Raw genomic sequence first — 14,506 nt, forward strand, 5'->3', positions numbered from 1 at the left:
GACTGAAAAGAAAACATTTATTGGGGAAGAGAAACAGAAGGGAGGGCGAGGGTCTCACTGGGCCCCACGGTTGTCCAGGTAGCGCCTCAGGGCTGTGGGATAATCGGTCATGACGCCAGTGGCTCCCAGATTGTAGGCCACTTCAAAATCAGACTCTTCATTAAGGCACCAAAATATCACCTGAGTGGGGAGGGAGGGGCTTTTAGTTTCCAGCTTCACCTGGAACTCCCCCTGGCATCCAGATGGTCAGCTCTCTCCTCTGTGGATACCACTCAGCAGTGGTATGCAGAGGAGCTGATTGTTAAATTTTCAGAAATTTTGCAGATTGTTTTGAATACAGCCATTGTTAAACATTAAATTATATAAACTTGCAGCCCTGGCTGGTGTAGCTCAGTGGATTGAGCGTGGGCTGCGAACCAAAGCATTGCCGGTTCAATTCCCAGCCAGGGCACATGCCTGGGTTGCAGGCCATGGCCCCCAGCAGCCAACCACATATTGATGTTTCTCTCTCTCTCTCTCCCTCCCTTCCTTCTCTAAAAATAAATAAATAAATATTTTTAAAAAAGTATATAAACTTGCAATTCAATAAACTATATTAAAAGCAAAGGTAAAAACTGAAAACTCATCACAGCCTAAAATTTCACTACATTTACTATTCCCTGTGCTCTGGAGGTTAGGCCTCTTGAGTGTGTACGGTGAAAATGCTCTATGACCGTGTGCTACCTCACATCTCTTTCCCGCTCTGTTCAGTGACTTCATGTTGGTGGCCTGAAATCGGCTGAGGCAGAAGTGTATGCTCCAGGGAAATGATCTAGTGTTCAAATCAGGGTGCTTTTTCCCTCCTGGAGAATGGTCCCAGTCATGGACTGTGTGCCAGAGGTCACTGGACCTCTCAGTTTTTTCACGTGACAACTGAGTTATGGTCCAGCCTCCTGGAGTTGTGGGGAAGCCCAGAGGACTGAGAGGGCTGATCTGGAAGAGCCCCATCATCCTCACTTACCCCCACATCTAATCAGCGGCTTGTCTGTGAATTAACTCTTCTATCCACCGCCACTGTTACCACCTCAGTCTCATTATGAGACTGCTTCCACAATGGCCCCTACAATCACTTCTCCACATGGTGGCCAGGGTGATTCTCACTCAACAGATCTCAACTGGGTCAGGTCTTTTTCCTCAAAAGCTTCTTTTCCCTTTGGGCTGAAATGCAGGCTCCTTGCCGAGGTCCTTGGGTGCCTGCTTCAGCCTCTGCCACCTCCTCTAGCTCGCCTTGTGCTGCTTCCTCCAGACTGCAGCCTGGTGGAAACCCTCCCCATTTCTCAGACTGCCAAGGCCTCTTGCTCCTCTGGGCCTTCCCACATGCTGAGCCTTCTGCCTGAGATGCTCTCCCTTGTCCCTCCTCCTGGGCCAGCCTCTTATTTCTTCCAGAAGGCCGCTTCTGACCCCACAGACCACTGCCCTATTTCCTTTCTGTCCACTAGCCCCTGTGATGGCCTGCTTCATTCCCTTCCTCTGCCCCTGTGGTAACTCCCTCATCCGTCCTCAGTACCATAGTGCCTAGAATATATTCTCAACAAAGTTTTACTAATTAAATGACCTGGTCAAAGCTGATGCTCAGGGGAGCAGAAGGAGGCGGGCTGGGCTGGTTTCTCCCTCCGCTCTTTGCCCAGTCCCCCTCAACAGGGATCAGGACAGGTCAGTGTGTCATCAGAATGGCGAGCTCTTATCAAGCCCTTACTTAGTACCAGTTACATATCCAGAAGAGTTAAATATATTATTATGCTCGTTTACAGATGAAGAAACCAAGACTCGAGGTGCCCAGCTACACAGTAGCAGAGCTGTGACTGGAATGCTGTGCTGGGCGCACACTCTGAACTGAGGTGGTGGTCAAGCCTCACCTGCACTCCTCGTTGCTCCAAGTGTTGGATCAGACTTTTCCTCATGATGAGCCTGGTGGGGAGGAAGACAGCAAAGGCCAGTATGAGGGACTAAGGAGAAGGGCAGAGGCAGGTCTCTGTGAGGACACTCCACCCAGCCTTCTCGCCCACCTCACCATTTAGAAACCACAGCTGCCAGCTGGTTCAGCACAGGGCTGGAGAAAGGGAAGTAGGTCCTGCGGAGAGGTGATATCGTGGTCATTCCATGGGTCTCTGTCACAGGGGTGGGTAGTGATCCCTGACTAGTGAAACCTACTCCCTCTAGAAAAATCTTTCCAGTTGCCCAGATGAACAATTCACCCATTGTTCACCGAGATCCTACTCCTATATCCTTGACTCCATGCTTTGAGGGTGTGCCCATGCCTCACCGTTTTACGGAAGAGGAAACTGAATCTTGGAGTGCTATTTTAACTTGCCCGAGGTCACATAGCAAGTCTGTGATGGGGCCAGGACTGAAACCCAGCTTGATTCCCAAGCTGGACATGCAATCTGGACATCCTCCTGGTTGGGTCTGACCAGCTTCCTGAGACCAGACAGTGTTTAATGGGTCGGCTACTTGCCCCTAATTGTTCCACTTTAGGAGTGACTTTAGAGGCTCTTCACAATGTTCCAGGGAAGGCTTTGGAGTCAGAGCCAGGGCAGACCAGGCTCTGAGTACAGAGCTGTATGACCTCAAGCGAGGTCATCTAGCTGTATGACCTCAAGCGAGTTACAGAATATCTCAGAGACTCAGACTCTCTATGGGCACCGTGGGGCCAGGATTCCTGTACCTTCTGGGGGTGCTGTGAAGTAAAGCTCAACTACGCTAAAGGAAGTGGAAACAGTTTGCAAATCTCGTATAAAAAGTTATGTATACAGCGTTCTGTAGTATAATGATGTCTTTGTAGCAAAGGGTTGTGGGGCCTGTCTGGGAGCTTCCCTCATGACCACATAAGGGAGCAGAAAGCACTGAGGCCACCACAGAGTTCTCTGAAAGCAAAGGGAGGGGCGTGGCCTGAGAGCTGGTGAAGTATCCAAATTCCTGACTCTTTACCCAGATGTTACTTTGTTAATCCTTATCTCCCAACAGGAAAACACTTGCTTTTCCTTTTGAGAATCAGAGAGTGATACTGTAATTCATTAGCACCTGTACACACCTGGCCAGGCTATAAGCTGAAGGCCTTACCCCACCCACGCTAGTCTTCACTAGTGTAACTGCACCTGGAAGTGTAGGCATTCAATACATGTTTGTTGGATGAATGGATGAATAGATGAACCCTTTGTCCTAAAACTCCATCCACATCAACACACATTTGCGCTGAATTCCAGGGAGTTTATGGTCCCCTTAGTATTCATGAATGCTAGATGAGAACCACTGTCTTCCAAGCACCCTGGGGTTATCCGGAGGGGAGCCTGAGAGCTGAGGACCCTACAAAATGGAGTTTGAGGTAGAGAGGTGTTTTTTTGAGGACAGAAGCAGCGGGAAGCCTGGGGAGGATGAAGGGAGATGGGGACCCTGTGGGTACCTGTTGATGATGGTGGGCAGGAAGCAGATGAAGAACTTCTCAGGGATAGGGATGAAGGGCAGTAGCCCCAGGTAATACAGCAGTAACAACCAGAATCCTCGTCTTATTGTGAAGGAGAATGGCATCTCGGGGTTCTGGGAGGGAGGGGAGGGGAGAGGGCATCAGTCTCCTCCCGGGGAAGCAGAGAGGCTTGGGCTGCAGGGGAACAGCTTTTGGATGTTCAGGAAGCCCCACTTCCCTGCGGGGTCAAAGCCACATCTTGGCTCAGACCTAGATGCACCCTCCCCGTGCCCTCCAGCATGACTTTACTCACACGATTTCTCTACCACCTCACCTCTCCAAACCCTGCAGAACCCCTCAAACCCTTCTAGCCTGGGAGGATGGGCCATCGGCGCAGGGAGGGAAAAGGGACTCACGGCAGCCTTGCACTTCTTCATGACTGAGCTCTTCTCTGAGGCCCAGATGGTGATTTCATTGCGGTCAAAGTGCCTCACCAGGCTGGCTATCTGGAAGGAGGAGAAGAGATGAAGGGGAGTTAGGCCTCCTTTGAGGCCCGGGGCCCCCCAAGCCCACCCTGCCTGCAGCACCACCTTGTGAATGAGCTTCTCGTTTTCCCCTTTGACCTCCACACTCATGGGCGTCCGAGGGAACCTCCGGAACACGTCCTCCAGACTCACCATGCGCCTGTCTGACCCATGTGCAAAGTGGCCTGGGAGGTTGTGGGAAGAGAGACCAGAGAAGGATGGGTTGGGTGGGGGTAAGAACCCAGGGGAACAGGGGCAAGTCCTAGGGGAAGAGAGAGGGCAGAGGTTGAGGCCCTGACGCGCTCTTACCTGGTGAGAAGTACACCTCCAGCTCCTCCTTGTAGAGGGGCAGCTCCTGGAGAGAGCAAGGAGCATGTGAGCAGGAGGCTCATGGGGAGGCTCTCTGGCTTTGTAGAGGGGGCTGGGGCAAGGCCCACCTCAAAGGCCAGGCTGTGCACATCCTTGTTCACTCCTGACTGGAGGTACAGGTTGTCGTCGTGCGACACCACCACCACGCCGTCCCGAGTCAGCTGGCAGTCGAGCTCCAGGAGGTCTGCCCGCTGGGCCATGGAGCTGCGGGAACAAAGCCAGCAGGGTGGGGGCCCCGGGACAGGTGGGCCGCAGTGAGAGGGTCAGGGCAGGGGGATGTGCAGGCTGTGCGATGCCTCCGGGGGGGGGGCTCCAGCCACCCCTTGGCATTGGGCAGCTTGGCTGGGCAGGGGCACGTACTTTTCCATGGCCTCCATGGTGTTCTCCAGCTTCTCTCCAGATCCTGTGAGGGGCAGCAGCGGTGGGTCCCTGGGGCCTGGCCTCCCTCCTTCTCCCCTTACTCTTTGCCTCATCACCCACAGTCGGCCCAGGCCCAGGTTGAACAGCCTCTTCTTCCTAATTCCACACCACACACAGCCACCCTGCTCTCCTCCTACCTCGGTCTTCGCCTTCTTTCTAACATTGGGCACCTCAGACCTACTCCTCTCTGCTGTCCACTGTGGCACATGGCTTGCTATTCTTATTCCACCCTCAGTAGCTGACACTCCCCCTCCCCCCACCTAGCTCACCTCCGCGGTGGGCCGCCAGGCGGGGGCAGAAGGTAGGAGCCCAAGGTGTGTGCAGCAGGCGAGGCCGTCGCAGGAAGAAGATGGAGACCATGACATAGCTGCCCAGGGCGGGCAGGGCATAGTACAACAGAGGGCTCATGGCCGCACCGACTGCGCTCTGACTGCCGCAAGCTCAGCCGTCCTCATGAACTGTGCTGCCTTCCTGATTGCCTGGCTGATGTACGCTGGTTCCACCACTGGTCACCACCACGCCCCTGGGACCTGCTGAGCCTGCTGCTGGCCCAGGGCCAGGCTGCAGAGCTCAGCTGGAGATGGAGTAGAGGCAGGAGGAGGAGCCAGGCAGCTCCGGCCCTCACACTCCCAGACCCTTCACAGACCCCAGGGCCTCTCTCTCCTTGGCTGGACTGGGGGAGTGAAGTCCCTCCGCGGCCAGGTCCCCTGTAACCTTCTCCCTCCCTTACCACTTGTGTGTGTGCCCAGGGGATGCAACACATTGCCCCTTGCTGTTTCCAGAAAATCCGGGGTGTGAAGGATGCCCGAGTCACCCCTGAATCACCCCTGCCAGTTAGGAAGACATTAGAGAGGGGAGAGGACAGTGACTAAGGAGATAAGTGATTCCACCTTGTCCAGGAATCTGGAGCTTCTTACACTCCCACCCACAACCCCGGCCAGCTGGGGAGCCAAAGGTCACCAGGGTAAAGCCACAGCTGGAAGCAGCTGGGCTGGAGTGTCAGTCTTCAAAACAGCAACGGCGAGGGACACAGCATCAGTAAACGTAGACAGAGCCAGGGCCGTCATGTACACATCTCTGTATTTATATATTAGACACAGGCACAGGGGTGGGCAGGGGCACCGGGCTCCCCACGTGCCCCCACCCCTTCTGTTCACCCCCACACAGAAGCAGCAGGTGCATTACATGTGGCAGCTTAGGGGAGGGAGTTTAGGCAGGGCCCTGCTCCTCAGGTATACTAGCCCTTGAGCCTTAGGAATGTTCCTTCAGGGAAAATGGGTGAGGTTTTAATGAGGCCAGTGTGGCAGGGATGCCCTGGGTCCCTACTCAGTGACCCCTATCCGCCACTGCCCCTCAGTAGGTCACAGGGCAGCCAGAGCCCTTTGATTCCAAAACTATCAGAGACTAGGAGAGCTGGGGTAGAGGAAGGCAGAGCAGTTTAGGGGGATTTGCTTTGGGGTCACCTGTGCCCTGCAGGTCCTGGGGCGGCGGGTAGGACAGAGGGAGCCTTGGCCTGCCTTAAAGCAGGAGGCTAGAGCAAAGGGAGGGAAGGTGACCAGGCCCACCCTCTGGCCCGAGCTGGGCTGCCGGGTCTGGGCTGGGCGGTATCCGTTCTCTAACAGTCCAGCAGGGGAGGGCAGGCAGGAGGCTGGGCCTAAACAAAAAGGCAGGCAGGAGAGGGACCATTAGCACGCATGAGAGCACCTGCCAGAGCCCTGGCCTCAACTTCTCTCATTTTATCCTCACAGTTGAGCGGGATGTGTCTTGGTGTCCTTATCTGTACGTGGGGATAACATTAGCCCCCATCTCATGGCGCTGCCACAGGATTAAACGAGTTCATGCAACATAAACCTCTTAGAACTATACTTAGTGCTGCGTGTTTGCTCTCATTATCAGGACTGGCCCCAGGAAACCGAGGTGCAGAGGTGAGGTGTCTTGCACAATACCATGCAGCTCTTACAGGTGTGTCTGCCTTCCTTCTATCAGTCTACAGCTGGCAGGAAGTCAGAAAGAAGCCTGGAGAAGGGAGGAAGAGCAGGGTCTTCCCTTGCTCTGTGGGTCTGGCCAGGCCTTGGAGAGTCCTCCAAAGGTGTGTGAACTGCTGACTTGGGGAGCAGGTGTGAGAAAGCTTGGCATCTGGGTCAGACTGAGTGCTGCTAGCTCCTCCCAAAGCAATTACTGCCCCACCTGCCTCTCTGCCCACAGAAAGAGGCAAAAGCTGGCTCCATTCCTCGGATGGGGGAGAGGGGCCCTCCGTGACCTCTGAGGACCCAGAATGGGTACTGGGGCTGGAGAATGCAGGGTGTTGACAGGTGGGAGACATTTGGGGCTGCAGGAAAGGTGGAGGGACATGAAGACTGGTAGACCACAGATCTGTGGCTTGAGCAGGCTCTGGTCCTTCTGTTGCCACCAAAGACAGGGATCATGAGCACGAGCAAGCTTCTGACTGTATGGTGCACTGGGTACCCTGGTCTCAGGGTGAATTTGTGTGTGGGCGGTGGGGAGCACTCACTAGGCCCCAGGGAGCAGAGGCATCTGTTCAGGTTAGGTGGCCTCCAGCACCCCAGGCTGGAAGCGGGCTGTCTCCTGGAATATGAGCTCCTTCAGCCGCTCCTTGGGTAGATCATCCAGCTCCATGTCAAAGGTGAAAGGTTCCTCAGCCACCGGCTGGAGTGGCAAAAAAGTGAGGCTTAGGCCAGATACTGAGGTATGCCTACCCCCACTTACCACCAGACCCTGTTACTGGTGGCTGGCCCACCTCATCTGTTGGGTCGTAGTACTGCTCCAGGTAGGGGTGAGCCAAGGCTTCTTCCACTGTGATCCGCTTATTGGGGTTAAAGGTCAACATCCGGTCCAGCAGGTCAAGGGCTAGGGAAGTGCAAGAGTCAGGGGTCAAAAGGAAGGCTAAGGAAGTTCCCAGAAGCACTGTTTTGCTCCTCTGTACTCAGGGGGCCTGTGTAGTCAGGTAGCTGCTGGGCTCAGGCCCCCAGCTGTTATCCCGCATCAGCCCCCGTGTCTCTCTCACCTTTGGAGTCTGATTTGGGAAAAAGCTTGGCCCAGGCCACCTTGGTCTTGGAAGGCAGGGACTGTAGGTAGTTTCGGGCCTTCATGTTGATGATACAATTCAGGTCCTCCTGGGACGGGGAGCCCAGGATACCTGTGGGTAGGGCAGAGGACTTGGTGAGAGAGCTTCTCTCCCTTCTGGGAACTGAAGGAACCAAGAACAAGAGCTCCCACCAACCCATTGTAGGCCCTGACAGTTATCTCCCAGCCAATACTATGGTGGTGAAGCAAGGGGTCTGGATTCAGGCAGCCCTAGGTTCAAATCTCAAAACCAGCACTTCCTAAATGTGGGGTGTAGCCTTGTTTTTCCCATGTACCAAATGGGATAGAATCTATATCTCGCTGAAATACTGTGAAATGCTATAGGGGCTCCAAGTGTGAATCCGACTCCTGCAGACTCACCGACCCTGATCCTAAAGAAATCTCACCTCCAATATGTTAATCTCCCTTCCACTCAGCTGGCCAGGCCCCCCTCACCCAGAATGTGGTTGAGCTGGTCCAGGTAGTGCTTGCCAGGGAAGATGGGCCGGTTGGAGAGCATCTCAGCCAGAATGCAGCCCACAGACCAGATGTCGATGGACTTGGTATAGCCCTGGGGAGGAGGAGAAAGTGGTGGGCTCCTGGGCCAGCCTCAACAGGTGCCTAGTGTCTGGGCCAAGCCACCACCCCAACCTGGACTCAGTACTTCAGGGAGGTACAGAGCAGAGGCCTGGCGGAGCTAATGCTTAGCTTCTTTCCAGATTCCAAGGACCAGAGCTACGTGACACCGCCCAGCGGGCAGACTTGCAGCATCATGGAGGTCACCGCCTGGCTCAGAGGTGGCTCCAGGGCTTTCTGGGACCTGACCCCTTCCCTTTGAGGGTGGGTGACCCCCCTACCTTGGAGTTAAGCATGATCTCTGGGGCCCGGTACCAGCGTGTGGCCACGTATTCTGTCAGGAAGCCAGTGTGGTCATGTTCAGGATCAGCGATCCGGGCCAGGCCAAAATCACAGATCTAGAATCCAACCCAGATTGCTAAGCTTGGTGCTCAAGGTCTCCACAGCCCAAACAATCATATCACCATGCCTCTGCCCATGCTGTTCCCCTTGCTTGTGATGCCCTCCTACTCCAGGGGACTATTAGTCAAATGGAAGCCCTAGACCCACGGGGAGGAAGCAACAGGCACCCAGTCCTCTGACCTTAAGGTCGCAGGTGGTATTGATGAGCAGGTTGGAGGGCTTTAAATCCCGGTGGAGCACGTTGGCTGAGTGGATATACTTGAGGCCCCGCAGGATCTGGTAGAGGAAGTAGCAGACGTGGTCGTTGCTCAGCTGCTGGCTTTTGAGCAACTTGTACAGGTCTGTCTCCATCAGGTCCTGCACAATGTAGCTGAGGATGGTATCGGAGACCCCGCAGGTGGGGGCAGCAGGAGGTACTTGGTTAAGAAGAACGGCTCTGATGACTAGGCTTCCCAGCTCCTCCAGCTGGCACCCCTAGGACTCAACAGATCTGCCAACCCATACTGTGAGCTGGGCAAGGCCCATACTCAGCAGTTGGGCTCAGGGCCTCTGCTGCATCTCAGCTGGTGACCCTGAGCAAAAGCATTTCAGTTCTGGGGCCTCGGTTTCCCTACTGGGTAAAATGGGGACAGTGAACTGCAGAAGGCAGGAAAACTTCATAGCTAAGAGCGGAAGCTCTGGCATTAACCTGCTGGTGCTGAAACCTCACCCCACTGCTCATTGGTTTTATGACCTCAACCTGTCTGTGCTTCTTATTTCCTCATCTGAAAAGCAGGGGGAAGAAAAGTTCTTTTGAGCGTAGTTGTGACAATGACATGAGATGACCCATGTAACGCAGCCAGCCCAGTGCTTGGCAGGTTTTAAGTGTTCAGCAAACATGAACTAGTATTGCTATTATAAATGCCTGAGCCACATGGCTGTTGAGAGGGTTAAATGAGATAATGTATGAATACCATCTGGCATGCAATAACAATTTTTTTTTTAGATTTTATTGATTTATCTCCAGAGAGAGGGGAAGGGAGGGAGAGAGGGGAAGGGAGTGAGAAAGAGAGGGAGAGAAACATCGATGTGTGAGAGAAACATCAATGTGTGGTTGCCTCTCACACGCCCTCAACTGGGGACCTGGCCCGCAACTTAGGCATGTGCCCTCACAGGGAATCAAACCAGCGACCTTCCGGTTCACAGACCGGCGCTCAATCTACTGAGCTACACCAGCCAGGGCAAATTTAAACAAAAATTATTTATTGATTTCTAGAGATAGGAAGTTGGGGTGGGGGAGACGGGGAGAGGGAGGGAGGGAGAGAGAGAGAGAGAGAGAGAAACACTGATTTGTTGTTCTACTCGTTTATGCATTCACTGGTTGATTCTTGTATGTGCCCTGACTGGGGCTCAAACCTGCAACCTTGGCATATGGGGATGACAATATAACCAACTTAAGCTACCTGACCAGGGACAATAAATGTTTGCTTAAAAATAAACACCTACCTTATGGGAACGGTTTGTGTAAGACAAATGAGGAGAAACTCCCAACAGCATGCTCCTACTCAAACAGTGCTTGGCCATACATCAGAAGACAGAGGAGTAAATGTCCTTTTATATTTTAAGATTAAACATACATACATACATACATACATGTCACTTGACTTGTCTCTGCACAAATAAGTTAGGACTGTCTTTCAGGATCAGCCTCAAAAGGGCCTTCTGAGAGCATATGGACCAACCTCATTGTTTTACAGATGAGGAGGCCCATGCAGTAAGATGTTTAAGGTCACATAGTGAGCTGGGGATGAGTGTGGAGGCTTCCTGCCCACCGTTTGTGGTGGGGGCTGCAGACACTGCAGTACAAATCCCCACGCTTGGGTGGAGAACTGGGACTGACTGGGGGTGGGTGGAGTGGGGTGAGGTGATGGGTATTACAAGTTGCTAACAACAAAAGCCAGGCAGGAAGTGGACAATGCACTAGGAAAGCTATATGGGGGAAGGGCCACAAAGACAGGGCTGTCCCTCCCTGGGCAAGGTGCAAGTCCACAGGTGACTGGGGTGGAGCTCTGAGCAGGAAGTCCTCGAGAAAGAATCTGGTCTCTTTTGGGGGAGGGGTGGAGGCAGCAACAGAAACAAAGTCTTGATTTCAGGCTTTTTGAGCCTCAATTTCCTCATCTGTGAAAGGGAGCTGAGACCAATCTCATAAGGCAGTTGGGAGGTAGAATTAGAAATGCCAAAGCTCTGGGTGTGCACTGCACCTGACTCATAGTAGGCCCTCGAAGAAGGGCAGCTTTCTCCCTGCCTGCTTGCCTTCCAGTCTGAGAACCCAGAGGGGAAAGAATCTGTTAAACAAGAACTGACTGCGGGCAGAGGCTGGATCATGTCACAGAACTGCACATGTTAGGAGACAAGGCTCCCACAGGGAACATCTTGCCCGGTCCCCCACCCCAGAGGCACAGCACAGAGAACAGACTTGCCCAAGGCCACGCTGCCTGTCTGCAGCAGGCCAGGATTCATCTGCCACCTCCCAGCCCTCTTACACTCTGTGGCCTCTTTTCTGCTAGAAGCTTTCTTTTAATGGGTTTGTTTTGGAGGGTGACAGGGAAGGAGGAAGCAGAAAGAGAGCCAGTGTTCCCCCAGCCCAGCTCTGAGGCCGTGCCTGGCCAGCCATCTGGCCAAGGTGAAGGATACACATCCCTCATGGCTTCCAGGGTAGGTGCCCGAAGAATGTCTCGGATGCCGATGACATTCTCGTGGCGGAAACGCAGCAAGATCTGGATTTCCCGCAGTGTGCGCTGGCAGTAGGTCTGATGCTCGAAGGGGCTGATTTTCTTGATGGCCACGCGAGTCTTGCATATGTGGTCATAGGCTGAGCTGAAAGGGCCAGAGAGGTGTCGTTGGTGCGGTCTTACAAAGGGGGAGTCCAGGCCTGGTAGCCCCACCCAGGCCATGGCAGGGAAGGGAGGGAGTAAGAGAGGGCTCTGGCCAAGTCATAAACAATGCTGGTTCCTTCCTGCTGCGAAGGCCTGGGATCTCCAGGGAGAAAGCTGGGGACCAGCCAGGCAGCCCTTCAGTGCTTCACAAAGAGAGGAAGAAACTGACCGCTCACTGACTTCCCCTCTCCTCAACCTTTCCCATTCTGGTTGCCCTGATCCCTCATCCTCCCCTTCCCATTAGGAACTCCCTCAACACAACACAGGTCCAGGGGCTGGAAGAAGAGTGGAGGACACACAGAGAGGAAAATACAGGGAGAGGGAGGGAGTTACAGAGGGACTGGAGGGAAGGGAGAAGGCAGGCACGGGAGTCGGGGGAAGGTAGCTGGGCAGCAGAGCTGTTTCCAGATGAACACAGGCTCAGAGCATACAGTGGGGACAGAAGGACTCACAGAACGCCTCATGAAAGTTGCAGGGAGGCACTCCTGGACCCCTCATGGCTCACTGAGGCCCTGGCCCCCAGGCCCAAAGCACTGCCCCATCCTGCCCAGCCCTGAGCTCTGCTCTTTTCTTCCAAACTCTCTGACAGGCCTCACTGAGGGAATCTAAGGCATCCTCTCCCCAAAGAAGGGTCCTTCATTCCCTCTTCACTAAAGATAGAATCTTCCCGAGAATACTTATTTTCTTCACCTCACCCCACGTCTACTGGGCCCCCAAGGTCCCCACAGCTCTGCCCTGTACTCTGATGCCCCTCCCTTCATTACAGAATGGTCTGCTGAAAGGCTCCAAGCCCCCTCCCCTTTGAACGCAGGGAGCTCTGCCTCCCCCAGAAAGCACTCAAAGGCCCTGTCCCTGGGACGCTCCCCACCCTCACGAAGCCCCTGCCTCTTCAGGACGCTCGGATGTTCAAGCCCAGAAAGCACTCTGTCCCCAGCACCCCTCCAGCCCCCCTAAGCCTCCTCCCTCTGAGACGCCCCCTGCCCGGCAGCGCCCCCTCACCTGACCATGCCATACGCGCCCTCGCCGATGTACTGCAGCTGCGTGTAGCGCGGGCCCACGTCGAACGGCTGCCCCTTCACTATCTCCACTTCCCCCGGGCCCCCCGGGCCGACCCCATCTGCTCCTCCGGGCTCCCCGCCCCCGCCCCCCTGAGCTGCCGCTGCCGCCATCTCCACTCCTCCCCTCCCGCCCGCCCGCCTCTCCCCAGCGGCCCCGCCTGAGGCCCCGCCCCTTCCCTCCCGCTCGGTCACCCGCGGAGCCGCGCGCGCCAGGCCCTGTCCCTGCGCGTCCTCGCGCCCGTCACGTGATCCGCTCTGGCGCACGCCCGGCTTTTCCACAGCTGGTTCCCTGGCACCTGGCACCCGCAGGCTCAGTCTGATACAGTCAACGCCAGGGCTCCCCAGGGCCGTCTTAAAAAGGTCTACACTCTGGACCTTTTTACTGAATGCAGAACAGCCAGTAAGACCACCCGGTGACCTTACCGCAGCCACCCAGCAAGTGTGTGCTGGAGCTGGGACCAGGACTCTGTGGCCTGGCAGAACCGCTGCAGCCGGAGGAGTGGCCTGGGGCTAGAGATGGAATCTTACGGGAATCCTCACCAGCCCTCTAGAGTTTGGCCTCCCTGACCGGCATCAGCCAGAACATAGCGTGATCTCCTTTGTATTTCACAGTAGCCGTGGGAGATGGCTTCCTTACAGATGAGGTCTGCCTCTCACGTGTGAGGAAACTGAAGCCTGAGCGGGATCTGATGACTTGGGGTCACTCAGACAATTGAGGGCTGGGGAGCGCCGGGGTCCAGACTCCCAGACAGAGGCTTTTGGGAGTGGCCTAGGGACCTGGTCTCTGCCAGCAAATGTGCAGTGCCCTTAGGGCAGGGGAAAGATAACCCCAGCCTGTCCTTACATGGACCAAAAGGGAAAGGTGAGAAAGCTGTTGCAGTGTTGACTGGGTTTGTTTAAAACATATCATCAGGCTTTTATCAAAAACAGCAAAATAGGTAACATTTTTGCTGTCACTGGATTTGGCAAAAGTGGAATCCTGTCAAGACCATCATCTTTTGATTCTGTACTAGACTTTATAGTCTATACAATTATTTGACCACTTCAGTTTCTTCAATTTCTTTTGGGGACAACCCCGCAATCTGGGTGTCATCCGATTTTCTTAGCTGGATGTGTGGGACCATGCCTGTCTTGTTCATTACTGTACAGTGCCTAGCACTTGTACTTTGAATGGATGGATGAATCATGTTTTACAGATGGGGAATCTGAGTGCTGGGGAGCTGAGACTCAGAATGATATCTTCTGACACAGAGACTCTTTTTAATTCCATTTTGTCTCCGAGAATCGTAGATTGTTAAAACTGAAGAAAGGGCCCTCAGAGACCATCCAGTCCAGCCCCCTCACTTCACAGTGAAGATGTGAACTGGAAGCTTCAGAAAAACACATTTGCTAGGCTTCAGGAAGTAATCACATTGTTTTTTTCTCCCTTAGACGCTGGGAGGAGGTCCTTATACGCATTATAGATCAAAAGACAAAGTGGAACAGTAATTATGATTCTGAAATTGCTCATAATTAGATCTATGGCCAGGCACTCTAATTCAGATTAATGAGACCAAGCTGCTGGTTCCCAATAGTCCACAAGTCAGGGAATGTTCAAGAGGTGCTAATTATATCAGTGTTTTAAAAAGTTATTCATTTGATAAGCTGTTGAATGGCACTGTGTACAAAGCTCTGAGCTAGGCTCTGGGCATGCACTGTGGCTGATGAAAAATTGCTGTA

At 54.0% G+C, this 14,506-nt stretch overlaps 2 protein-coding genes across 3 annotated transcripts; both read right to left on the reverse strand.

The window, feature by feature from the left end:
• Positions 1-3: 3 nt before the first annotated feature.
• Positions 4-5,690, reverse strand: GDPD3 (glycerophosphodiester phosphodiesterase domain containing 3). The gene is made up of 10 exons (XM_045848993.1): positions 5,022-5,690; positions 4,693-4,735; positions 4,401-4,536; positions 4,273-4,318; positions 4,030-4,148; positions 3,856-3,945; positions 3,440-3,573; positions 2,051-2,110; positions 1,896-1,947; positions 4-180 (listed from the first exon to the last, which is right to left on the reverse strand). Exons 1-10 carry the CDS (start codon positions 5,158-5,160, stop codon positions 55-57), a joined length of 945 nt encoding a protein of 314 aa, XP_045704949.1. The 5' UTR covers positions 5,161-5,690; the 3' UTR covers positions 4-54.
• Positions 5,691-5,815: 125 nt separating this feature from the next.
• Positions 5,816-12,906, reverse strand: MAPK3 (mitogen-activated protein kinase 3). Of its 2 annotated transcripts, XM_045848992.1 has the most exons (9): positions 12,729-12,906; positions 11,488-11,670; positions 8,995-9,184; positions 8,694-8,810; positions 8,293-8,407; positions 7,778-7,909; positions 7,511-7,620; positions 7,265-7,419; positions 5,816-6,406 (listed from the first exon to the last, which is right to left on the reverse strand). In XM_045848992.1, exons 1-8 carry the CDS (start codon positions 12,896-12,898, stop codon positions 7,297-7,299), a joined length of 1,140 nt encoding a protein of 379 aa, XP_045704948.1. In that variant the 5' UTR covers positions 12,899-12,906; the 3' UTR covers positions 5,816-6,406; positions 7,265-7,296. The 2 variants fall into 2 exon arrangements, with proteins under 2 accessions (XP_045704948.1, XP_045704947.1); XM_045848991.1 differs by having other exon boundaries at positions 5,816-7,419.
• Between the last annotated feature and the right edge of the window lie 1,600 nt (positions 12,907-14,506).

The sequence above is a fragment of the Phyllostomus hastatus genome, unplaced genomic scaffold (genome assembly GCF_019186645.2).
Source record: "Phyllostomus hastatus isolate PE091 unplaced genomic scaffold, TTU_PhHast_1.1 phas_contig_64, whole genome shotgun sequence".
Classification (NCBI taxonomy): domain Eukaryota; kingdom Metazoa; phylum Chordata; class Mammalia; order Chiroptera; family Phyllostomidae; genus Phyllostomus; species Phyllostomus hastatus.